The sequence below is a fragment of the Manis pentadactyla genome, chromosome 18, assembly GCF_030020395.1.
Source record: "Manis pentadactyla isolate mManPen7 chromosome 18, mManPen7.hap1, whole genome shotgun sequence".
NCBI classification, from domain to species: domain Eukaryota; kingdom Metazoa; phylum Chordata; class Mammalia; order Pholidota; family Manidae; genus Manis; species Manis pentadactyla.
In genome coordinates, this window is record NC_080036.1 from 21524253 (window position 1) to 21551782 (window position 27530).

General features: G+C 38.5%; 1 protein-coding gene across 6 annotated transcripts in view; it reads right to left on the reverse strand.

Moving 5' to 3' along the window:
- The window catches only part of MCTP2 (multiple C2 and transmembrane domain containing 2), a 212430-nt gene that overhangs the window by 96163 nt on the left and 88737 nt on the right, over positions 1 to 27530 (reverse strand). For 5 of the 6 annotated variants that reach the window (XM_036878637.2, XM_036878636.2, XM_057494752.1 and 2 more), the window contains exons 9-12: positions 23761 to 23925; positions 21417 to 21547; positions 11878 to 12064; positions 9488 to 9581 (exon numbers count right to left, since the gene is read on the reverse strand). In XM_036878637.2, the coding sequence (XP_036734532.2) occupies positions 9488 to 9581; positions 11878 to 12064; positions 21417 to 21547; positions 23761 to 23925 (577 nt within the window). The remainder of the gene's footprint in view (positions 1 to 9487; positions 9582 to 11877; positions 12065 to 21416; positions 21548 to 23760; positions 23926 to 27530) is intronic. The other variant, XM_036878643.2, reaches the window with a different exon arrangement.

The window sequence follows — 27530 nt, forward strand, 5'->3', positions numbered from 1 at the left end:
TCTAAATGTAGCTTAAAAGGAATCTATTAAAATAACACCAAGCAGCTCTCAGAATCATTGCAAAGACTGGGAAATCACTAGAAACCAAAGAATGCTTCAGAACATTCAAGCACAAGAACTCCAGTCAACATCTCACCCCCAGGGAGACTGTGGCATGGCCTCTGTGTTCCAGGAAAACTGGTCCCTTGGGCCCTCCTGTCGCTGGACTCTGAGGGTGGCTGCCTCTAATGAGAATTCTCCACTCTGGCTTCTATGCTTCTCTTGGTGTGAATGTGAAGGCGCCAGAGGATGCGTGTGCTTTTCCCTGCCCTGCTGTAAGTATGCATGTCCCAACTGCCAAGGCTCAGAAAAGCAGCACCCACTTCTCAGTTTCTGTGAATGAAAGCAGACTGGGACCCCTTCTCCAAAGCATACAGTGGGAAATGCCCCCCGCCTAGAAGGGGTTTCAGATGATGGTCAGTCCAAATCAAATCAACACAAAAACTCACTTGCATCAGAAAGAGTCTCGCTTATGTAAAGGAAGCTTTATTCTGGGAATTTGTTCTGTAGGGCATGAGGTATGGGCTGGGTGGGGAGACACCTGCCAGTATAGAAGCACCGAGCACCCCTTCACCAAAGGCAAACACGAAAGAGCGTGCTCTCGGCTTAACGCTCAGGGAGGGTGCTCGGTTGCACACCGACAGAGACTGAAACAGCTACTTAACCATTTGTCAGACTGTTAGTCGGTGTCAGAGCTGTTCCTCCAGAGACACCAACATGACATCCCACGGGCACTCACTCCGGGGAAACTGTCTGACTCTTTCAGAGAAAGCCCTGGGCTGGTTACTCTGCAGCAGGGCCGGGACGGGGCTGGTCCTGTTCAGACACAGGTGGGCCCGAGCTGTGGTCCCTGCGTTCTTGAACCAGCACACTCTTAGCTGTCCCAGCTAATGAGGAACAGACTTCCTTCCAGAACCCGGAAACTTCAGTTATGTGTCTATAAGGAACACACCACACCACAGCTCTCCAGATAATTCCGTCAAAGCTCATTAAAATGCTGCATTTATTAATATTGCAGTGTAAACAGGCAGAGCAGAGGAAGAAACAAAGACATTAAAACATTTATAGAGTAATTTATGTATACATTTTATGAATTGCTTTCTTTCCCTGAAAAGCTTCCAGATAAACAGGGGCTTCAATAAAATTGAAAGAACAACTATTTTTATTTGGGGTGAAAATGATTTTCCACAATAAATGAAATGCCCACATGTTCCCCCATGGTACTGAGTGAACAGCATCGAGCAAACAGACATATACACTTAGGTCTGCACTGTTCTGCTTTACTCCACTAAGTTTTACAGGTAAAGCATCTAGATGACCTCTTCTGCACCCAGATGTCATGTCACCTTGACAAGGTCACACCATCAATGACTCAGTTTCACGATTTTGCTTTATAACGTTGCATGTAATAGCCTTTTCTATTGTTCAATGCCACCTCAAAATTCATTTATATTCCTTGAATGGCAAGTAGAGATTTCTTACTGAAATAATTTTACCTTTCTATCAGTTACAGAGGTTGAATGGCAAATAATAAGTGTATTTTAGAGGTCATAGCATTCATCTAACAAATATTTATGAAGCACACACTGTACTCCTGGCCCTGAACCAGGCCCTGATGCGCACAGACTACCAAGTCATTACCTTCAAGGAACTCTCATAATAACCCCCGCTTTTCAGCAAATGTCATCTTTTTAATGAAAACATCCCTCTGGCTTCCTACCAGCAGACAGTGATTCCTATCTCTGGTCTCCTACGGTATAGTTTCCTTATACCTCTTCTGTTCCACATCTGTACATTTCTGTTCCATATTTAGACAGTATTCCATTCAAAAGGCCCGATGCAGGTACATCAACTACGAGTGCCCCTGCCATCCCCTGTGTACAGTGCTGTGGCCCAGGGTGAGAGGCCAGCAGGGCAATTTCCAGCTTCCAGGGACGGGCTTTGGCCAAGGGAGCAACAAGCCTCCCACTCAGGGCAAGAAACCGTGTTTTATACAGGTTCTCATTTAATCTTCGCATCAACTCTATCAGGTAAGGCATGTTCATGCCATTTTCCTTCTAGCTCCATTCCTGTCACCATGCAAGTCCATAAAACATATCATCCATCGGATTTGCCTAACATCTCCCTGTTCTCACTCTTGTACCCTCAAAATCCTTGCTCCTTGCAGCCACCAGAATTTTTTATATTTTCACATGAGGTCATATCACTGCCCCAATGCCCTAATTTATTGCCTGTACCCTATGTCCTCATATAATCCAATCCCACCTAAGACACTGACCTCCTCTCTCCTGAGCATCCCCTTGCCCTGTTATCCGTCACTAACTTTCTTCCAGGCCTTGGAAAAGCCCTGAAGGCTTTGGAATATGCTGCTCCGTCATTAAAAACACCTTTCCTTCACTTCTGCTGTGCTAACTCCTTATTGTCCCTGACATCTCAGCAAAAACATCACCTCCTGGAGGAACACCAGTCACCTTTAAAGGACCTTGGCATTCTATTCTTGATCTTAGTAGGACAATTGTCATTGTATGCTACGGGCTTAAGTAGTCACTTCACGTGAAGCTTGGACCATTTTCTATTTCCCACCGTGTCATCAGAGCCTAGCACTGGCACTTATACAGGGAGGTGTACCTGCTGAATAAATTAAGATACTACTGAGAACTCAGCCAGAAAAATCAAATGATTCCTTGGTTAATTCACATGATACCAATGAACTGAATTCATTCACTCTCGAGGTGCCAGTAAGTTACAAACTGCTAAATCTTATACATACTCTCAAATTTTACACTGACTAGAGTCCATGTTCTTTGTCAGACTGTTAAAGCAGAAAGGATGCCAAAGGCAGATTTATATCATTTTTGATGTTTTTTTTTTAAAGTTGGTTTTGATTTGGGCTCAGTGATCCCAGAGACGCTCATGAAAATTAAAAGCATGCAATCACTACTGCTAAGCTTTCTAGAAACCGCACTTACAACCATCCCTTTGAAAACAGGGCATCTTTAAGAGGAGAGTATTGCTATGGAGACAGCTTCACAAAACAGAAAATGAGAACAAACCAGAAAATGGGCGTGTGATTTAAAATTCCCAGTGAGCAATAGCTATAGGACTATTTCTCTTCTGGTACAAGTATTCAATGTTTCAAAAGAAAAAAAGGAAAAACAAAAATAACAAAAAACTTAAAGCCAGTATTAGAATTTACAGAAACTACTCAAAAGTCAGTATTACAGCATATGGCTGAAATATTTCTATTCTACAATGTAGGATCTAAATGTGGTATTTTGGTAAATGATTTCCCAGAATAGCACTTTTATGTATAACAAAAAAGTCAGTGAGCTCACAAAAGCATTTTATATTGATAAAACTATTATTCTGATGATCAAAACATGTTGCAAGTGCTAAACTGGTTTAGATGTGAGAATTTTCCTTCCACAAATCATTTTTTTATTTACTTTTATCAGGCAATACAAACAAAAAGAAAGGAAAAATAAATGTTGTAGAGTGGTAAAAGTGACTACCAATGCCAATATTTACAACATTACTTAAAATTGGGGAAATTATGAACAACATATAAAGAAGATAATAAACCCATATCAACTATATGCTAGTAAAATGAATTTAATAAATAATGGGAATAGCATTTGTTGAGCATGTAATATGTGTCAGGCATGTTCATTTAGGTTTTAATTTAACACTCAAAACATCCATGAGGAAGTAGACTTTTAGAGTAGACCCAAGACCACTACATGGTAGCACCAAGATGTACGTATGCATCTGTTTCTATACATCTCTTATACCATAATATGTAGGAGTTAAAATGAGGGGCAGCCACCACAAAGTAAAGGGTAAAAAACAGAGAGACCAGTTTCCATCTTTAGTGAATAAATCACTGTACTGAACACTGATTTGCTTAAGGCAGGGGTCACAATCACTTAGAAAAGGCTCATGGACTTAATAATTGAGAAACTTTACCACAGTCATGGGAGAGCAACAAAGTGTGTGGAACAGGCTATGAGCTCCTCCTAATGGCATTGCCAAGGGACCAGTGAACTGGAAACGCCACCCCGATTTTGAGCAAGGTCCTCATCCACATAAATGTTACACAGTGCCCCCACTGCAGTAGAGGAGGAAGGATAAAGTGATCATAAGCAAACTAAGGGTGTGTCTGATCTATAATAGGTGCTCAATTAATATTTCTTGAAGATCACTAGGTCTACCAGCAAGCTGACTTTCTTAAAGTTGAGACAAACTTAAAAATAGATGGGAAATGATACTGGGCTCCCTGGAAAGAAGTAGGGGGTTCTGGAATTACATGTATCTGTGTTCTCCTGGTTCAGGCATGTTAAGATTCCTAACATGCTTTTTTATTAAATAAGACTCCTTCACAATAACCTGCACCTTTTTTTCCTACCTGGAAACATATTGTTTTCATGCCTCTGATAGATAGTTTGAGATTATGTTAATTCCGTTACTGCCCCATTAATACTGAAAATAGAGAAATGGTCCAACTGACAACCTCACTGCCAAGAGCTCAAGAAGACCTAGGTATATGTGGAAACTTTTGACTTTCGACTGATGGGTTTTATATGTCAAAATATGCCATCAAGTCACAGAGGTGAAAGAAAAGAGAACCAGTAACTCCAAACTATGAGTAAAGATGGTATTTCTAGTTGTGTTGCTTCATTGCTCCCAGCTTCTCATCATGACATCTAGATTACTAGAATACAAATTAAAATAGGATCATGTTACAAAAAGAAGGGATATTAAGACCCATGGCGTAATGTTATTACGTTACTTGCTGTCATCCCACCAAAGGGGGCTTGCAAAGCTGCTCCAGTGGCTCATTTGCTTCCATCTGCACAGCAAGGTCAAGGAATCTTTCTATCTCCCCTCTTTTTTTTCCAGAATTATTAAAGGGCAGGGCCATCTTGGTAGTGGTAACAGGATGGAAGAATGAGGCAGAGGGAGACTAAGAATAGTCAGGCTTCCCACTGGAAGAGTCCTTAGGGGGAAGGGTGTCAATATAGAAGGATTATTTTAAAGAACAAAATTAATAAAGAGAAAGCTTCATTAACAGGGAGGAGGATGTGTGAAAGCCACATGTGGGTCTAAGAATATAGGAACCATGGACTAGATGTTGAATTCTTGCTAAAGTACCCCTTACATGGTGCAATTCCAGCAGCCTTCCCATTGTATTCTCTCAATTACAATAAAGCTTTCCAGAACAATTCTCAATGTATGTGCTGAACACGGTAAACAGTTTTCTACCCTTTAGGGGTTGATCTCCCAATAGGTCAGATGAGTGTTGGCAATTGTACTGAAATACAATTTTGAGAGGAAAATACTTCAGCTCTCTAACAATTTTCTACATACCTATTTATAGGTAAAGATAATATTTATACATCTTATACATATTTAATAAATTATCTTTAATGTTTAATAAATTATACTGATTAAATATTTATATCATATAAACATATAGACGTTATGTCAACATATTTTTAATAAATTAAATATAAAGATTTACATTTAATAAATTCAATGATATGTTATAATAAGTTCAATATAAAGATAATACTTTATTATCTTTTTATAGTCTATGAACTAAACTGTTTTTTTTTTTCCTTAGCAGTATTAATGCATGAATCAGATGTGCTTCCAGGCAAAATAGAAGAAGTAACACCTTTCTCTTTGAGGGCTTCTACTGTGGATAAGGAAAATGCTACACTAATCACATCTGAGCTTTGTCCTGTGCAAAATGTTCTCTCTCTCATTTAATCATTAGAACATGGGTTCCTTTCTTCTTGAAACAGCTGAGTTTTAAGACTAGGGGCCACCGAGTGAAGTATATTGGTTTCATTAAACATTACAAACAGCTATGCTCACGTTGAGTCTCAAAGCACACTTTATCATCTGTTTCTTGAATCAAGGCTGTGGCCTGGCTTACTACAGAAGTAATGACATCAGACTGGATAACCTATTGCTTAAAATTTTTAGGTTACATTGAGCACAAGGTGTAAGGAACTCTTTAATGAAAATATCTGACAGGCCTTTATATTGGAATGACTGTTCATGGCTACCCACATTTAATATTGGCTATAGAGAACACTAAATATCTGCACCTATCTGAGATACATAAAAAAGTGCCACACTATACATAAACTTAAATGTATTAATACTGAACAGGTCCATTCACACAATAAAATAGCATGTTTATAAAAGAATGAATTAATTCAAAAAATAAATATATATTTTTCATACATAGAGCTTTGAAGACTTTATCTTTTATAACTATTGTAATATTAGTAATATATATTGATACAGGTTATAATATCTTTTAACACATTTGAAAAGATACACTAATTTCTTTCTTCAAATAAAAAACATTTAAAATTTTTAAGGAAGAGATTCACCTTAGTAGGTGTGTGTGTACATATTGTATATATGTAATATATACATATATTATTCCAGTGCTCTCAAATACTAGCAAAGTAATGAGGATTCAATTTCCCTAAGTTTAATTTCTTTTCACGACTATATAATAATAATACCAATAACTACTAATGAGGAACATCCCTCTATTTTGATCCCAGTGGCATGAGTGACTATATTTTCTTTTACTAATTGTTACTTGCAAAAATACACAGATAACTTTCAAATTGCAAGCCACTGGGCTTACCAAGGGCATGCTCAGGGCTTACCAAGGGCATGCTCTCTCCCTATAGGACACGAGACTCCTAAAGTTCAACCTATAACCATAACTTCCATCTGGATCACAGCCAAGACCCGTCCCACAACTTGCTTTATCACATTCCCTGAAACATAAGCAAAACAAACTTAAAAACATCCGTTATTATGGTTATTTGGTATTATTTTTAAGAAACCAACAATTTCCTCAACCTCCCAAAAAACTGTAATGAAGGAAAACTAGGAGTGCTGGAAAGTTCTCTTTTGCACTCTGATGAAAATGGCTGTCATTCTTTGGGATACCCTGGTTATTCAGAGAAAATGGATTTCCTTTTTTATTTGCAAGGGTGCAAATAAAATACGTTGTTAACTGAGAAATGACAATAGGACACTCGTTTTTAAAGTAAGGCGGACTGGAAATGCTGGGCATACATACTTACTTCTTAAATGTTTCTGTGACTGGCAATGAAGTCACAGAAACATTTTGATCCAAGAGGAAGTGAAGCTAGCATTTGTTACTATATGTCAAGTGAATCGCGAGCAATTATGCCTGAGTCCCCACTGTACTATACCATCACTAACCAATTACAGGTATTAATTCCATCTGTACGGCTGCCTCACCGTGATCTGAATCCATTTCATTTTCAACACAGAAAAGTTACTTTACAACAACCTGGATTAGGTCCACTTTGTTCCCTATAGCAACACCCCAGTTATGAAAAGACTGGAGGAATCACACAGGGGCCTGCGAACCTATAAAGAACATAGACTGTGAAATTTGATTCTAAAAATAAAGGTCAATATGGTCTAAAGACATATTTTGCTAATGACAAGTATCTCTGCTTCAGTTCAGAAGAGTGATAATTTTCTCATAAATAATAGAGAGAGGGTAAAACACCAGAGCATTTATTCAAAACACACTTTGGAGAAGACAAAAAATACTACTTTAGGCGCCTTATGGAGGTCACATGATAGGATGGGTAAAATAAAGGTTTTTAAAAACTGTTTGCACATTTGGATGCAGTTATAAAGAAGCTTTTAAAAAAATTAATGCATTGCAATTAGTTCCTGGAGACCACAAAGTAGAAAACTACAGAATTTAAAAAATTACTGCTCAAAGGCATATATGAGTTTTTGTGGCTTGAGACATTTCCTGAGATGTCAACATTTATCGATTCAAAAAAGGCTGTACCTAAACACTTAGATGGAAGTAAAATAATTTGTCCTAGAAAGCTGGTAGATAACTCTAAATGTGCTTCAGTAAATAAAAAACTACCAAGGTCAAAGGCATGTATGAAATGTTTGAATTGGTGTTTTCATAAATCTGTAAGTGTTTAAAGAAAGAAAATGTCTAAATCAATAGGAGATTATAAATATTTGCAACTAAATCATAGAATTTGTGAATACTAGAAGTAATCATTTGAGTATTTCATCTACAACTCTGAGAAGGTTCACACTGGCCAAAAAAATAAAACCATTTTTATATCTCACTACATATTTCCTTAAGAGCAAGATCACCTTACTTTAGGAGCTGAGAGAGAAGTGATTTTTATTGGCTCATTTTTTGAGGAAAGGTGAGAAAACTTTTTTTTAAATTAAATTTATGCTTTCCATCATTTTTGTAATATAAAGTACTCAAAATTGACTGAACACCTCTTTTGTAAAGTTTGAGCTTCTGCAAACTCTAGAAGTTCAGAGGTTACACAAATACAGTGTAATTGTTTTTGTGTGGAAGGAAGAGAGAAAGTAGACCTCATTCCAAAAATGAGATTAAAAAAAAGCATACAATAGATAGAACCATTTCAACGGAACTGGCTGTATAATAATTCATAATCACAATAAAAGTTGGTCTTGGGGACAGTAGTGCAGCATGAAGAATATAGTCAATGATTCTATAACCTCTTTCTATGTTGATAGATCGTAACTGCAAGTAGAGGGGGTGAGGATTTAATAATCTAGGTAACTGTTGAACCACTGTGTTGTACATTTGGAACTAATGTAGATTGTATATCAATGATACTTATAATAAATAATACATAAAATATAATATTCTTTGTATTCATCAATTTACTTGGCAAATAGCATCTGTCATGTAGGTGTCGTTGTTGATCCATACGAGGGGGCAATTGGCAATGAGTGGACATTCGATGTCTAGATTGCTTTCTTCACAATCAAGCATTAATTCAGCACAAGGCACATCTACTCCAGCCTCTGTTTGAAAGTTCAAGTTAGCGAAGCACCAATAAGAAATTTTGTGTAAGACAATGTCAACTCCAATGTGATCCCACAGCCAAGACTTTGGTTGGTATTACAAAGAAGAGCCAGCCAGATCAGCTCTCATGCTCAGACTTACAAGCCATGTACTCCACACTGTGAAGACTGTAACACCTTTAGCTCAGAGGACTGCCAGGCAGTAAATGGGAGAAGTTGAATCTGTCTCTAGAGGCACTCACTGTATTACAGAAAAGCTTTACCCAAAATTGATTTCATAAATAAGAAAGCCATGACATTTTGAAGTACTCTACAAATATCTTTGGGCTAGTACAGTAACTAATCTCTGTAAAATTATTTGAAAAAATGATTTGCGAAAAATGTTCATTAGGTGGAAAAACGGCCCTTGTGCATCTTTTTTACTCTATCACTCTATTTGACAGAGCACAATTGCTGTATACATGCTTCTACTTATTAAAACATTTTGCTTTTACTATACGATCATTTCAAAGCAGGAAATAAACAAAAATGCATTACAAATGAAAATGTTTTATACCTGAGAAATCTGCTGCTAAGAGATCGACTGCCTTTAAAACCTTCACTTGTAAAATGCCGACATCTTTCAGATCTTTCAGAGAGTTCTGTAAGCACTGAGTGGGAGAAGAGTAGATCACAAATGAAAATAGCTTTCTAATATACTATTCAATAGTTCTACAGAAAGTACATTATAGATACATCATCGTCTTTCTCATGGCATGCTTAGAAAAATTCCAAAGTGCATTGAATCAGTCATCAGGACAGTGAGGCATTTACAGCAATCAGATTAAAAGTGACTGAGAATTAATTAACTACAGCTTCAAAATAAACAAATTACAAAGCACATGCAATCTACTTTTAACACCGCCCCCTGGTGATTGCTGAGATATCCAGCCGAGAAAATGTGTGTGGAACTACACACGTTCTTTTTCTTTCTCTTTAATGAAACTTTTAAATCGCCCAAGAAGGCAACATTATTCTGACCGATTTAGTGCGAATTTTGTGAATACCAGAGGACTAAATCTGGACCCTTTGTGGATCTTTATTGCCACTGGAAAGAGAGTAGGGATGGATATGAGTGAGTTTTCTGGCCCATGGTATAGCCAGCTCATGAAATTGGAAATGAAGCATCCAGTATCACCCTGTATTCACATCTACTTTAATTTTGAGTTTGCATGAGCCAAAGCTTGAATATATCGACTGATAGTTCTAAAGCATGTGTAGCAATATTTGGATGTCTATGTACACTGGATCCTTCAGAAATTGTGCATGAAAGAGATATGCAGATAAATTCTCTTCACATGCCTCCAGAACGCATCCGCTGAAAAAGATGCTGCTTTCAAACCTTTGGATATAGTATTTCAACCATCATTCAATAACTAAAATTCTGTGATAAGCAGACCCCAGGGATTTATGGGAAATACAGTAAACTCTTTGCTATTTAGGCATTTCAGTATAGAATAACAACTTAAAGGTTCAGATTTGACTGACCTAATATGCACCATTCCTAAGAACTTTTGAAGGTTATTTTTGCTCAGTATTTTCAGCCTAACCCCTGCCCCCACAAAAATAGTGTTTAAGCTAAGATTAAAACATTTGAAATGAAATACTTTTTACAACTTAAAGGTGGAAAAGCCTTTGAAGATTATCTATTCTTACAACCTGCAAAACACATCAAGGGGTCTGGAATGTGCATCTCCTAACATACCATTCTTTTCCTCTAACATGCTGGCTGGCTTGCTAGTTGCAAAAACACTTGATATTTCTAATTGATTAGCCTCTTCAACTCTCTTTTCAATTAGTACTCCTCAACTCTTGAGGCATTAGTTGAAGTCATTATGATCTAAGCTAAGGTCACCTTATAAATGCATGACACTCTTCAAGAATTTGGTAAATTTTGCCAGTGATCTGAGGGGAAGTTTGGGGTAAAGTTTTGTTATTCACCGAACTGTAATTTGCGTAGCTAAAGTCAGCAGAGAATATCCATAGGAGATTTTGTCAAAACTTTTTAAAAATTTGCCAACCTTGAATGCAGAATCTGGGTTGACAAGAAGATGTGTGGCTAGGTTTCATGCTCTTGAAGATAAAGAATTATTCAATTAATCAATACACCTCACAGTGAAGGATTTTGGAGGCACTAAAGTTTATGCAGAGAATAATAACCGCATTAAATAGAGATTCATCTTTGTTTCGTTTTCATGTCACTCTCCTTAAACATGCTTTTCGTGGGTGGCCATAAAATAAATGTATTGATTTACAAAGAAAGTGGGATAAAAACAGAATGCAAATTAAGATGCTTAGAAAGCCACATACAAAAAATAAATGAAGAGGGCAAAGCCATTTGATTTAAAAAGGCTGAGTGGACTTTTAAGAACATTACAACCACTTAGGCAAAAATCACAAACTGCTATTATTCTCCAGGGTAATGCAGAACAATAGTCTTTGGTGCCTTTTAGAGATTTTGCTTGCTTTAGAAGACACAAGCATTGTCTCAATTGAGCCTAAGAGGTTCTGGATAAATATCTAAAACATTGCAAACATTAATGGTTAGTTTTTTTTTAAATAACAAACAAACTACTCTTGTGAACTTAGGTGAAAATTCCAATTGACATATGCAGCCATGCTAAGCAACACTTGCTACCTTGTGGATTCCAATGTTCTCCAAAGAGTTTCTAAAAGCTAAGTATTCAAAATACTTCTTTTGGTTTTTGAAATAGTAAGGCAAACACTTAATTGACTTTCACCTTCTCACTAATGCATTGATCTCAAGATCTGATGTCTTGTTTGATGAGACATATCATTAAACTTTGGACAAAGATCTCTTTCTGTGTAGTTTTTCAATTCAGAGACTTTGTTTCAACTTGAAAATGGGCGGGGGGCGGGAGTGGGGTAACAGAGCAAGGCACTCACGTATCGCTGGGCAATCTGCTTTCTTTCGCTGGCGTCTGCCAAGGGGCACACACACAGATCAGAGATGGAGACTCCTGCACAGGGGGTCAGTGTGATCAGCATCAGCAGAGCCCCCAAGCAGCTCTCCAGGGGCAGCTCCAGGAGGTTGGCTTGCTTGAGTGGGAGTGCCGCGATATCCACTTTACACCTAGAGAATTTGCAGGAATCAGAGAAAGGAGAGCGATTAGCTCAGAGCCACTTCAGAACCTCCAAAGCACCTGATCTTTATTTCTCCATTCCCCAAACCTCACTCTGTGTGGACCTGGATTTACTGAGCAGCAAGCAGTGCAGGGGCTCCCCTGGCATCTAATACTCACTCCCGGCCTAACGAACTCTACAATTAAGGAGAAGAAGAGGTCAAGAGAATCAGAGAGAAGGCAGCAGGGAGGCAACAGCAAACGAAAGGGAAGAGGTCTTTGCCAAATAAGGTCTTCAGCAAGACAATGAGACCAAGAATTAGAAAAGAAGTTTACAAGTTCAAGCACTGTGGATGGAGGCTCCATATGGCTTCTCTGAATCGGGTCTTTCACCAGCAAAGAGAATAAAGGATCCTGGTTCAAAAAAAAAAAAAAGGAGAAAAGACAAGAGAAATTCAAGTGGGAGAGCGTTAATGGAGAAACTATTTTCTTCCAGATTAATGCCAACTGGCCAGTTTTTATTTAAAGAAATGTGTTAAGGTGTTTTCCTACCAGGCACGGGTCTACAGGGTTTCCCCAGGTGGATTTCTTTTGGACAAATGGAGCATGAAGTGTTGTTGATCGGTCCCGTTCAGCAGGACTGCCAGGAAGGGCTGCACCCATATGCTATAAATTGCATGTTTTCCGCCTCTTAACAGCTAATGTGCTGGCAACGTTGAAAACCTCAAACACATTTAAATACCGAAGCAAACACCAAAAAGGGTGGCTGAAGTGCTAAGCCATTTATTTGCTTTAACACTGAAAGCTCCGGTTTGCCTGGACCACACCCGCTTTGTTTATGCACAGGTGGGGACGTAGGCAGGGTAGAGCAGACGGAGGGAGGGGAGGCAGTGGTAGTGGTGTCTAGATGTAATGCGTGCGTGCGTGCATGTGTGTGTGTGTGTGTGTGTGTGTGTGTGTGTGTGTGTGTGTGTGTGTGTGTGTGTGTGTAATTCTCATTCCCCCTTTATAGACTGAATAACATGAATATCCAAGACTTTATAAATGGATGGAAGCACTGCCTCTCATAATGTGCGACAAGAATGGATTCTTACCCTAAATCTTCAATGGACTTTGTATGTTTGCAGATAATTAGAAACAGGTAAACGTACCTAATATATAAAGTCATGACAATTGTGAGTCACATGGATTTGTAAAACATTCCAGTTTAATACATTTGAAAGAGTTGGCAATCCTTTCCGAAAGAGAAAAATACCAATAATATTAGAAGTCTATGCCGGTTTTTAGGACGGGAAAAAGTATTTTAATACTGGTATGTACCTATAAAATTACATGTATATGGGTATCGGTTTCCTAATTAACAAAAGTAATTCCAATTATGAGAAGAAGTGGTAATTAGAGCTTTTGCATGGAATAAATCCATCAAGTATTTTGCCAGCAGACACATTATTAAAAATGTATCTTTTTAAAATAATAGGATTTGAATCAAAACACATCTTTCTGAGCAATAAGAAACCTTTTAAAGCTAAAGTTTGCTACTGTGAAAACAGAGTTACTAAGTATTTTTTATTTCATAAGCAAGTATACATGAGCAGGGTATTAATTTTGCTTGAAAAGAAAGCAATGTGAAATGCTTTAATTATGCCATTTCTACCAAACTCCCTAAGTCTTAACCAATATAGCAATAGTACATGTGGTTAAGAATACTCTGCTAAGCATTATTTTATATTGTAATATACATTTTTATTTAATAAAGCTCTTTCTTATGGGAAGATGAATGATCCAAATTTTGTAAGAGTTTTCTCTAGTGTACTTTCATTAGCCCATATTAGCAATGACCTACTTACAGCACATTCATCTTAGTATCATTTACAATGACAATGTATTTTTGTACTTCGAAGTTTACCTTTATGTTGCGGCAGTGGTTTTCTTTGCTGTTTGAACCAATTTAGAGACAAGAGCTCTAAGAGTAAACAGTGTTTGGGGGTCAAAAATAGTGCATAATTAGGCAATAATAAATTTTTTCTTAGATAATTCACAATGGATCTGATATTAATTCTACAGTCACCTAAAGGGACTGTGAGCAGTATCAGCATATTTACAAACACTTTGCAAACTCTCCTAGTGATCATTTAAAGGCACAATTACTTGAAAAGAACAGTTTATTATCTTAAACAAAGTTGAATCATGTTCCAGACGATATGCAAAGTAAATACTGGGTTTCTTCTCAGAAATTTTGCATTCACAAACTTTTCAGACATTTCTGTCCACTGTGAAACTTTTGCACATCTCATTTTTTAAAGATTATTTGGATGATGAAGAAACAACACCTGCATGAAAATAACCCTGTCTACTTTAGCTAAAAGAGCCCCATAAACATCAGATTGAGGGTTTTTGCACAAACTTCATGGATTCTACATTCCCAGTTAACTAATGAATGTATTCAGCCAAATACTTATTTTTTCTTTCTTAGTGACTTGAAAGAGCAAATTAAACTGATATATCAGCATCAGGTCAATCAAACTCAGACCTTGATTCTTTTGCACATGGATTATGACTAAGAGTCTTCAGATCCCTGCCTCATCAAGTGAATTGATGTCTTAGGTCTTAAGAATTAATTTAAAGCTACCCTTTCCCCGGCATTAACAATTAACTCCACTTTAAAAGTCATCTAAAGATGACTTTCTATAAACTCTACAACTGAACTGTTCTCTGTATCCTATCTCCCTGGCTTCCATTCGCTCGCACATTCTGGGAGAAAGGAGGAAAGATAGAAGTGAGGAGAAATTAATTTCAAACACATCCTCTCCGCCAGGCCTTCCGTTTTACTCTATTTCAACCTCAGTCCACACTGTTCCGGTTCATCCTCACATCCGAAGGGCTGGAAGCCCTGGAGGTTAGCCAAAGGCTGGAAGAATTATCTGTATTAATCCCCACCTAGAAAGGGGTTACTGCATTATTGATAAAGGAGAAGCAAACAATTTTTTTAAAGGACTTTCCTTTGAAAATTACAGATACGTGTACCACACTACTCTTCGAACCTTCTGAAGAGAGGTAAGTATTGTATGAACAGAATGACTTTTTTTTTAACATTCAAGTAAAGTACGTAACCTAGAATCTTTAATAAACATTCTGAATACGTTCATAAAAGATATTTTTAATATAAAAATCTAGAAAAGAGAAACCAGACTTCTCTTCCATTTTCTATAGCGTTCTAGATTCTACCCTCAGAAAATAATAAATAATTTGGTTGTCTCTTAATTCTTTCCAGTTGCGACTGAAGCATTACAGAATCTATTGTCTTTTTCCTCGGATTTCTTTTCTCTGGGCAGTAACCTGTTACGGTCAGAGGACCGGATCAGCCTTGCAATGCCTCGGAGAACAGATCCAGCCGTTTCCTGGGCAAAAACACCACCTCCTCCCCTTTTCTTTCTCATTCCTAATAAACAATACTCACTCACTGTCCAATTCCAGAATTTTATAGGTGTTGTTATATATTCTTTTCCCCTTCCATTTTATATCCCCTAAATCTCTTCCCAAATGATATAAATGGCTACTTTATGAGCATTTATGAAAACTCAGCTTATTAGTGTGGGTGCAAATTTTCTTTGAAAAATAACCTCAGTTTTCAGACATGTGGTTTAAAAGGTTCTCATGCTGATTTTTTTAATTGTCATTAAAAATCATACCAACATTAATAAACAATAGGCACTTAGACCATTTTTTCTATGAAGGTCCAGAAGGAAAATACTTTCAGTTTATGGGTCATTTAGTCCGTGTGGCAACTACTCAATTCCCCTTGTAGCATGAAAGCAGTAATAAACAATGTAAATGAATGAATGGGAATGTTTTCCAATAAAACTTTATTCAAAAACAGGCAACTAGATTTGTCCCTTGGGCCCTAGTTTGTTGACCCCTGACCTAGACATATGCTAATGATTTAGCTGTGATGAATTACCCCAATGGAAGTATTTTCAAAATAAACAAGTTTGACTTCTGCCAGTAAAACACATTGATAAAAGTATGGGAGATACTGACCTAAGCATAATTGTTTAAAAGTAACTTTTAGCTCCCCACAGCCCAAGAAACTCCTGCCCAACATATCCAATGATGTGTTTGTTAATAAAAACCAATAAAGCAATACATCGTATAAAACTGCTCTTCCATCTGATAGGAACAAGGTTGAAAACACATGCTCAGAGGATCTATGTAAGAAATGTAATTAATGAGCATGAGCAAATTAGGTCTATTTCCATGGCATCATGTGTGACTTCACATGACAGGGAGTGACTGTGTTTGCACTAACCTTCAGAAGGTGCTATACCCTGGTCCATTGGTGAACAGGAAGCTCTCATTCCAATTCAGATTTTAGAATATCCAGTCAATAAGCACTCCACCACAGTAACAAGCTTTACATTATGGAAACAAAATCACAGAGTGCACGCTTTGTGAATACCCAGGAGCCCCATGCTTCAGTCCAGGAGACGGAATCCGAGGGCTTTTTGACCTCACTTCTCTCTGGTCCCATCTCATGACACCACCATCCTTCATCCTTCTCATTCCTTTCCAGTTTGTGTTCTTCCTCCTCTCTGGGTCCTTGCCCATGTTGTCCCGTCTTCCTGGACAGTTCTTCCTCTAACCTCCTTGTCGTGCTAACTACTACCCATCTTGCAGGTCTCAGCTTAGACCTCTGTTCTTCCAGGAAGCCACCCATCCCAACCTTGCACCCTCAAGCCACTGCCTGCTTTTGACAAAACTTATCCAGGCCTGGGGACAGGATCCTTATCTGTATCATATTCCACTGAATTCTCAGCACTTTGCAGGCTGTCTGATATACAATGTGCTATTTGTTGAGCAAAACCAATGAACAAACTCATAAATGCCAATGGCATAAGGAAACTAAAAGTCAAAAAAAATCCGTATTATAAAATCAGTGTTTTTTGTTAACCAATTAAATCTTTGGCTTTCTCTATTTCCTCCCCCATATAAGAAAGAAATGGAAATAAATGTGTTTATTAGGTGCCTCCCAAATTGAAAAGTCAATGTTTATCAAACAATGCTAAATTATTATTTTTTTTCTTTGCAACAAGCTTATGTTAAAGCAAGCCTCTCTAGCCCACAGGCAGTTAATGTGCTGACTTAGCATTGTTTCTGACCTCCCGTTCTTGTCTTTATCCATTAATCCCACAGCATTTTAATGTTTTAATTCAACACATAATTTTACCATATCACTCAGCCAAACCTGTTCAAGTTTCACTTGCCATGATAGCTTTTAACCTCTTATTCATTACCATAATTCTATGTTTTATATTACAGACTGGTCAGCTTTTAACTTAAACGCAAGGGGCAGAAAAGAGTGTTACAGTTTTAAAAGCTGTAAATCTCAGAGGCTAAGGAAGCGGGGTGAACAGGACGAAAATGGTGAATGTGTCAAGCCTGGCTGTAAAAGCAGATCAACGACATGGGGTGCAATTTGTCCAGAGAACTATTCCAGCCCTGATTCTCCCCTGCACTGGAGTCACTAATAAACTGGCATAATTGTCAGTGCCACTTTCTAAGGCACCACGGGGGACCGAGGATTGACTCTAAGGTAGATGGGCTTGTGCAGTCTCATTCTTAACTTTTCCAAACTAAACGGAACCTCGAATATTCTGAAACAAGTTAATCTCTAGAATCACCTTGAAATGCAAAATATACTTTAAGAGGATGAGATGATTATTTTGAAATGGCAAGGGTTTGCAATGAGATAATGCTATATTTATACTCTTGCCATTTTGTTTAAACGTTGGAGCAGGTTAAACTTAGCTTTATTTATTACTTCTCCTGAAAGTTCACTGTTTTTGGACCATGGATGGACTCTAAATGAGCCTGTCTGTTATTTTTTTCCCCTGTGAATAAACACTGCAGGTAGTAGGCACCATAGTTTCAGGGAGCACTGGATTGGCTCAGGCACCTTCTTCTCACTAGCCCTGACCCCCTCAGGAGTTACCTGAGGGAGTGGAAGACGGCAGGTGGACCACGACACAAGGGGACTGAAGACAGCTCTACATGATTCATGAGAACATGAAGGAAATTGGCTGCCAGACAAGGTAGGGTTTTAACCATCACCAAGTCAGCAACCCACTAATGCCAACGTTGTTTTCTCTTCACCTAAGCAAACACTACTCCAGCTTTCCCATCCACACCAACAAAACTCAGTGGGGTTCAGGCTAATGGACACTGCTCAACCTTCAGTCAACGAGTGACCCTCTACCGTGTCCTGGAAGACCATCATGACTCACGTTGGCAAAAATACAAAAAAAATGTCTATACTGCATTGAAAACACAAAAATATGCTGAATGTTACAAGTCATATCTCATTTACTTTAATTTCATAGTTATAGTCACAAGTGTTGTGAGATCTACGATTGCAATACAGAAAAATCTCAGAAAATGGTAATAGTAGTATTTACCATTGGAGCTTTCAAGAAGACCTACATATTAAATAGACATGGCTGCCGATCGGCATGAGGAGCTTTTGAGTTGGCCAGTGATCCCATTACACAGACAGCTAGATTCCACATGCAAATTCATCACTCAAGGTCACAGATCTAGCGAACAGTATCCCCAGGATGTGGAACTCAAAGGCTGGTGTTCCTTCCCTCACGTCAAACTGCCTGTGATGAGAAATTTGCTGATGAGAATTTCCTCAGAGAGGCTGTGCGGAACTTTCGATTAGTAACATCAAGGTGTTCTCCAGAGACAAAATATGAGACAGGCTTTAGGAGACTGATATGACTCAGTCACACCATCAGTGAGCCTCCTAATGCAAAGAGATAGTCCCCAACGGTTGGGAGATAAAATAACTGAGCCTTAGAATTACAACAAAGACAGTGAAATGAGAACAAATAATAAGTGAAAAAGTTCAAATAAGAAGGAACAGTAAGTAACAGGTCTGTGATGTGCATATGCTAGCACAATGCCTCCTCTAACTCTGATAAGTAGTATATGTTGTAGGGAGACTTCACCCCACCAGGAAGTTCGCTGCAGGGTGATGCTGGGTAGCAGCTCCCAAGAGATACTCTTGTTATCTTTTGTGCCTCAGGAGAGGAAAAAGGAAAAGGATACCAACAAAAAAAAAAATCATTTAAAAATCCATGAAGAGGAAGGACGGAATGGCCATTAGGGCAGGTATATGGCTAAGTTACAAACAGGAAATAGCTAAAATAATAACTGAATACCCAAATGACAAACGTGGAATAAAAGGGACATCTTACATTATTTTCTGTGTCTGTGAAGAAATTTAACACTCCTTTGGAAAAGCATTTCCTGTGGTGTGAAGGCAACATGACAGCACAATGACACGTGGGACGAAAGGACATTATTCTTTGCGCCTACTAAAATAACACGCTGGCCGTTCATCACTGGAGGCCCACCATGCAAACGACACTTTGGGACACAGAGTTCTCTGCATTTGTACATCGACATAACTCATCCTTGCCCCACAGGCAAGCACAAAGCTTCTGACACTCTTCCTGTGGGTATGGGCAGGGCACTGGTAGGTACTTGGCAGTACTGAGAAGTACCAGAGGCATCGCTCAGTTACCCTGTGCAGGTGGAGGAGGGAAAGACAGGTCTGGACTAGTCATCTGTCAGGCAATATCTGTGACATGCTTCACCCCAGGAAGACCTCCTGTGTGAGCTGGAAAGTGTGACATGACCCCGTTTGCTCTCTGAAAGCCCCAACCTGGTGCAAGAGTTTTGCCAATGAAACAGTGGCTGCTGCCTGCAAGATAAGCAGAGAGTCAGGGACCAGGGGGTCATGCAAAGCAACATAACCAGGACTATGATGCACAGAGGATGAAGCGCCCAGGTCTCAACTGGTGAAAGTGCCACCCTCCTGGGAGTGTTGGGACACACACAGTGGGATGTGGATGTGCCTTGTGAGGATTTTCCACACAGTAACTGGGGAAAGGTACTGGTATCAGGTGGGTGAGAGGCAGATTTACTAAACAACCTGCAACACGCCGGACAGTTCCATGCAACAGGGGGCCTCTGAGGAGAAGCACAGAAGGAATGTTCTGTGGGCACCAAACTCCTCACCGTCCATCTCAGGACGAGTACTAAGGTGGAAAGGGGTGATGACGGCAAGCAGAGAGCACGCTGGGTGCCAGACACCGAGCTAAGTATTTTATGAATAGAAAGCGCTGCACGAGGTATGAGGTTAGCTGTGTCTCATCCCACATCTGCCTCTAAATTCCTTGCTGATGGAAAAGAATTTTACTTCTCTGGGTGTCTGCATTCCCTCATCTGTAAAATTAAGAGGGGCTGTACTCGATGAGTGGTGTTCAATCTTTAGTTTTCAGCAATAAAACTTTCCCTCAAATGACACCCCAAAGAAAAGCACAGGGAAGGGTTGAGAGGCCGTGGCCCCATGGGAGAGGTTTTAGGAGACCCTCTATTCCCAAGGGGTGTCCCCAAGGCATGTTCCTGATCCCAGGGTTCTGGAGAAATTGGTTTAAAAAAGATGTTCAAATAGCCATTGAGAGCCCTTTAAATGCAATATTCTAACTACAAATTGTCTGTGTATGGGATGAACAAAAGGCTGTGATTTGGTGAAAGCACTTGATCTTCGAAAACACCAAATCCTACTCACTGCTCTGAAGTCCATGCCCAAATCATTTGTAAACCGTACACTCCATTTCCTCATCTATAAAATGAGAATAATCTGAAGGCTATTCGAGAGATGAGAGGTGATGTGTGCTTCCGCCAGCGTCTCCTTTGTGCTTACTGTGGGCACAGCGGCGGTGCAGGCAAATCTCATCTAACTGTTCTTACTACAATCCTATAAGGAAGTTAAAATACTCATAGTATCATTCATTATGTACGGAAGAGTCCCTCAGTAAAGTTGGGAGGATCCAACATAAAGAAATGAAGGAAAATAAATCTGGCCTCAATGGATTTCATAATGGTTTGTTACAAAATTCATCAAATACATTGAAAAATTCCCATCATTTTGGGACAGCCTGCTCCATATTCTTCCTAAATTATGTGCTATTTCACTAAGTAGCAAATCCAAAAGTATAGGGTACATTGGATATGTCTATCAACATTTCCCAAATAGTCTAAGATGGTACATTATCTTTCTGGAGAGAATTCCTGACACATACTATTTTCTTCTGTCTTCATCAACGCTAAACAGCATTTACCAGTTAAAAATAAAAGCTTGCCACAGGTCACGGTCCAGCTTCCTCAGGGCTCCTTTTAGGGTGGGGATACGAGGTTTTACACTAAGCCCAGACAAAGATATTCTCTCAGCCCAGCCACACGCAGAGACAAGCCCCGTATGCATCTCCCATCATGTAGAAAGCAAAGGAGACTCACGTGCCCAGACATTCCTCATGTTTTCTGCTGTCTTTTCCCCACACTTCAATGTCCAAAATGCCCATCCTGTCAGAGAAGTAGTGAAAGTCAAACTCTTCCCGCCACTGTGGATTTGCACTCTTACACAGTGTCTAGAAAACATGCAGTTATAATATTTATTTTCTTAAAATGCCATTCATTGCTACAGCAGCTACGCATTAATGTCATTTCTAAAGTTCAGGAGATCAAGATCACGGGCCCCTGCCTTATAAAGTTACACTTCCCTTTTTGGAATGAAAAGGTCTTTGAGGTTTTGGGAATTGGTAAAACATCACTACTCTGTTAGCTCAACGCCCAGAGTCAATTATTTATTTACCCAAATTAGAAAGGAATACTGTTACCCAACAAGAAATCATAAATTATAAATATACACATACATACACCTATGAGATATATAATTATGTTATTATATATGTATATAATATATGTAGGACATATCTCAATAGGTATTTTACAGTTCTCTCTTATAGAAGATACTACTAATTGGTTAATCAAATGCAAATAACATTTTTATTGGCACCGCCAATTTAGCCCTGGCTTAAGAACTATGTAAATTAACAATTTGGGCTCTTAATTAACATCTGTCAGATGCATTTTACATGAGAAATTCATAACTTGTCCAAGGCTGCCTATTTTTAAATTTGAGTTACTGAATCCAGTCAGTAGAGTGACAGAAAGACTGGGGAATTCCACAGCAGCCAAACCTAAAAATTAACTGGCATGGTTTGAAAACTCCTCAAGCATTTCTGTGTTCTCCAAGAGGGACTGAAAACTGCTTCTATGTTTGATTCATCAGCAGGATTTTCATTTTTGTTTCATTTACATAGATATTCAACTGGCAAATAAAAATGAGCAAAATTCTGGCTACCGAGTATGAGGTTCTCAGGGCACCGGCATCAACTATTAAATCCCAATAACAACTAGTCCTACATGGGAAAACAGGGCCAAATCAGACCTCAGGCACAGCCAATCACATAGCAGCATTTAAGCTCTTTTTCACATTGGGCTTAATATATCAAATACAGAATTTAGAAACCATGAAAAAAAAAAAACCTATTAGACCATAAATTAAATTCGATATTCCCTAAGGGGGAATGTAGCAAATATTGGATTAATTCTATACTTCACCTCCGTCCAAAGGGCTAAGTGTGCTTAGCGATGAATAAAGGATTCTATAAATCCTTTGCCTGACCCTAGCTGGCTAAAGAAATCTTTGTGGAGAGATGTTGTCACCTTGGATACCCTCACTGTGAGATACAGTCTGAAACTACCTGTTTAAAATAATGATCTATATATTTCTGCTGTAACTCAGCCTTAATTTTTTTTTCATTTTTTATAAATGATCCTCCAACCTGAGAGAATTAAAGTAAATGATGCTTAATATTTGATTTTGCAATGAAAATTGCTCACAGGAGACAACTTCTTACCACCCTAAATCATTTTCCAACTTGTCCTCAATCTGTGATGTCCTCTACACTGGGAAGCCCAAACTACAAATATCCTCGGGTCTATTTTCAAAATCTTCCACTGATTTGTTTTTTTTCTAAGTGGCTTTTGGCAAGGGATTTAACTTTCAAGTACCCTAGTTCCCTCAATCCATAAAACACAGGAAAATATTCCTGTCTGACAGTTATGGAAAACGAATTAATTACCATGGTTTGGAGACTACGGTTTTTGAAATAAAAACCACGTCAAATTACTAAGATTAAAAATTAAATGGAATTTATATCAGCAGAATAAGATGACTGATTTTTAAAGACAGCTAATGCCATGACTTTTGTTCAAAACAAACCACTTTTAATACTTTACATAGTTTATTTTTTTACATAATCACAGCTAAAAAAGGCAGCCCTAGATGTATTTTTGGCATTAATACTAGCAAATAAAAGAAAGGGAAAAGTATATGATTTTGAAAATATTCTTAGTTGCCTCAAATATTTCAATACAAATAATATTACACTATTTTACTTTTGTAGGATTTTGAAAATATTGAGTTATCCCTTTCCTGCATTCTATAAAATGTCGTTTATCTTCAAAATGAAAATAAGTAGTGCATTCAAATCTATCAGTTAACAAAGTCTCTCTAGCACTAGTTACTATATTAAAATAAATTATACTAAGTGATCAAATACCCATATTAATTGACTGCATTTATACAATTATTTTGTTTCTCAGAATACTTCTAATATAGTTAGGGGCATTCAAAATAAATTAGTTCTATTCCTACGAGATAAAGTGGGAATGCATATTTTTCAAAATTATTTTTATTCTTAAAGATACTGTTCTCCTTAAGGCCAGAACTTACCTTACTTTTATATCTCTGATCTCCCAGTTTTAACTGGACAAACATTTCTGTCATGCTTCCTCCTGAGACATTCTTCCCTTCCAACAAAGTTATACTTATAATTCCATTCCAGAGTTGGTTCTTTTTCAAGGACTCTGAAAGCCGTAGGTTGCGTATCAAAGAGGACTAAAGGAAAAAATGAAGATGACATATAAGCTTGCTGATAATTCTTGAGTGTGACTTTGGTGATCATAGGAATTCCAGCTTTCAATATTGGATTATAAATAGCCCTCCCTGCCTGGTGAGTGTTATTCTTCATTGGTTTTACAAACTTGCAATGACAGTTATGTGATTTCCTTCTCAAGCATTGACTTGTAACAATATAGCGAAGGATGAATCTGAGCAACGCCTGCATTTGGCACTGGCCTGTATTTCCCATCATATGTTCTCTTTGGTAGGAACCCTTCAACGGGGCCTTTGGCTATTTTAATAGTAGGAAGGGAAGAAAGGCATTCTGGGAAACAGAGATGTAAGTATAGGGCATTGCTTTGCAAGGAAATAAAATACCTCTAGGCATTTAGAAATAACGTTTCTGTATTTATCCTTCACACTTGAATCTGTCCCCACGTCTCTTTATTCCTTGGGCTACTTCTAAAAAGCCTAACACTGCTATGAGATTCACAAGTCCAGATACAGCCTGTAATCGGCTAGCCACCCAAATGAGCTTTGCAGATCTGGGGGGAAGGGAGGGACGTATAAAGTAGGTACACAGTGCTTGGAACCCAGTAGGGGTTCAGTAACTGTTAACTTATTTTTTTCCTTTTCTAAATTTTATTATTCATGCACACTCACACACACCTTAAATAGAATATAGAAAAAGGCAAACATCCCTATTATTAAATTATAAAGAGGACAAGCACACTTTATTTATTTTTAATTTCCATTATGTAAATTTTCAAACATACACAAAGGTAGAGAGAATGGTATAATAAATCTCCATGTACTTATTCACCAGATTCAACCTTTTGCCAATCTTAGCCCATCTATCCCTTCACTGTTTTCCTTTTCTAGTTGAAATATTTGAAAGAAAAATCCATATTTGTTTTTGCTTAAGCAGCATGCCATGATTACACTCAACACAAGTAACCATAATTCCCTTAATACCTTAATATTATTGAATACTCAGCACATATTCACATTCTCCCTATGGTCTCAACAATGCCTTTTTAGGCCTGCTTTGTTCGAGGATCCCCACATGCATCTAGGAGGCAGAGTTCATTTCCATTCTCCTGTTCGATAAGTGAAATGGCACAGCATAGACTACTTCAAAGGAGAAATAAATGAACTTAAGAATGTAAATGGTGTTGAGTATCCTAGTAAAGCAATGAATGTCTAACACTACGGATCCCTTCCTGTCATCAGCTCACTGTATCTCCAAGATCATTTAGACACCCATTTGCTAGGACACCAGTGAGTCACAATTCATCATGACAAAAGGTATGTCTGTGCCATATTATGCACCAAGCGTTTGTTTGATCATTTTATGACTACCTTAAACAAAATACATTTAAGGAAATCTCTCCTCCCAAACTTCAGATTTGTGTTGCACACCCACACACACGGGTGTGTGTACATGGGTTTTGGAGGTGCTACGATAATGCAGGGAGGGCTGATGGGAAAAGGATTCATTTTTAAAAGGAAAAGAAAATCCTCTCCTCTGGAGGACATGAACAATTCTTTCTTAGCTTCTATTTGCAGTTGGGTTATGGATAGAATATATTTCATAATGAAGGTTTATGAAATAAAGTTAAACAATATTGTATTTGTTAAAAACAAACACCGTCACAACATGTAGTAGACACACATATGTAAATATATTTATATGGGTGCACATAGATGTAAAAATGCATTTTACAGCCAATAAGTACACAGACTGAAAACTTCTCTTTAAAAAGAAAATGAGATTTTGATTCATCTCTCCCACTGCAATTTCCTTTTTTTTTTTTCTTCTTAAAGTTTGACTTACTAACCAACAAGCTAAAGCATGACCTGTCCCATGGCCATACTTCAAAGTTCCGACAGATATATTCCTCCCTAAACACTGCAACTATTTCAAAATCCTTTTTATAAAGAAGGGAGTAATGTCCACAAGGGATCAAAGGGCATCCTACAGTCTGGCAATTGCTTAAGAAAAATGGCAGTGCTTCCATGAAATATGCCCTAAAATAATTTTGCAGTTTGGTATGTCCTAATTTCAAATTGGATGTTTATCTTGGAAAGGCTTCTATCTAACTTGTCCATAAAACAGCCCCACTTAGCTCTATGAGCTCTGTGAAAATGGAATCCAAGCTGGTTATTAAGGGGGCCTAGAGATAGGTTCCATATGGCGGAACAGCATGGGAGGGCAAGGCTAAGGCCTACATCAGGCACAGCTTGGCTGGAGCTCCTGATCTATCCACGGACACTCGTTGCATTACACCATAACATCTGGATTATTGCTTGTAATGTCCCTGGGAAATATCCACTTTCCATCAAAGCCTTTATCTATCTCAGTCGGACTTTGAACATTTTAGTATTTAACGCACTCGTGTTTGATGTGACGGACTTGCTCTTTGCTAACCAAGTTTTTTTTTTCCCCTTATTAAAGGCAGGGTAGGGAAAGAGAAGTATTTATTGCAGAGTTCACAGATAGAAAGGAACACAAGACCTTTATTCTACTTATTACACCCTAAATATTTCTACAAAATCCACTGTAAGTTTCAGACCATATAAAGTCTGCAAGCAACATATTTTGGGGTTTGTGTTTGTGCTCTGAAGAAGTTTCTTAGTTACTTTCTCTTGCAGCCTTAAGACATGTGATGAGGCTTAAAAGCAGATTCTGTAGTGGGGGTTGGTGCACAGAATCTGGCCCATCCTGTATGTGCTCTGATGCAGAACTGCTGGGCTCTCAAAATCTTGTGCTCTTCAAACTCTTTTTGTTCCCCAATAAATCGACCTCTCTGAACTCACTCTGCTAGCTCAATAGCTCAGGTTTTCAGGTCTGCGCCTGAGCCTATAAGTGAAATTTGTCATCTTACAGCAGCTTGGAATGTGAAAGGAGCAGAGGAAATGACCCATCAAAGGAGAAGCCCACCCCACGTGAGCTGAAACAAACACCAGGAGATAGAGCAAAGTTTCTGGGTCCCGACCCTAATTTCTCAGCAGACAGAACAGATAAAATACAATCTACCAGGGTTTTGTTATTTTGCTCCTTCCTCCCAAAGGATCAGAACCTTTGGCTCTCTCTATGTTGAGTCATTCATAGGCTCCTCTTCCTCTGTCCCCTCCCCACCCAACCCACACCCATTCTTCTAAACAGAAATCAATCATGACTTCCATCTGAAGCACACACATTAGTGTTTAACCAGTGAGAATAAGGTGTGATATTTAATTTGGAAACATGCTGACTTTTAAGGGAAAAAAAAAAATGTAAGACTTCCAAAACAATTTACTTCCGGGTCATGACGATCCCCCCTCCAGACAAGGAAGAAAGGGAGCAAGACCAGGGGTGCAGGCAGTGGAGCGTCCAGAGGTGGGGCTTCCACTCACTTCCAACAGGTGGGGGAACCTCAGAAGTCTTTCATCTAGGACTAGACTCTCCAAACAGTGACTGGATTGTCATTGCTGGGACATAAAAAATGAATTGCAGCCAGGCAACATTCATTATTTGAGGATTCGGCCAAGTGGCACGCTGGGAATATGGAGATGTGGACTCCACTATCCGTTTCCTTGGCACGGCTGCAAAGGAAAAC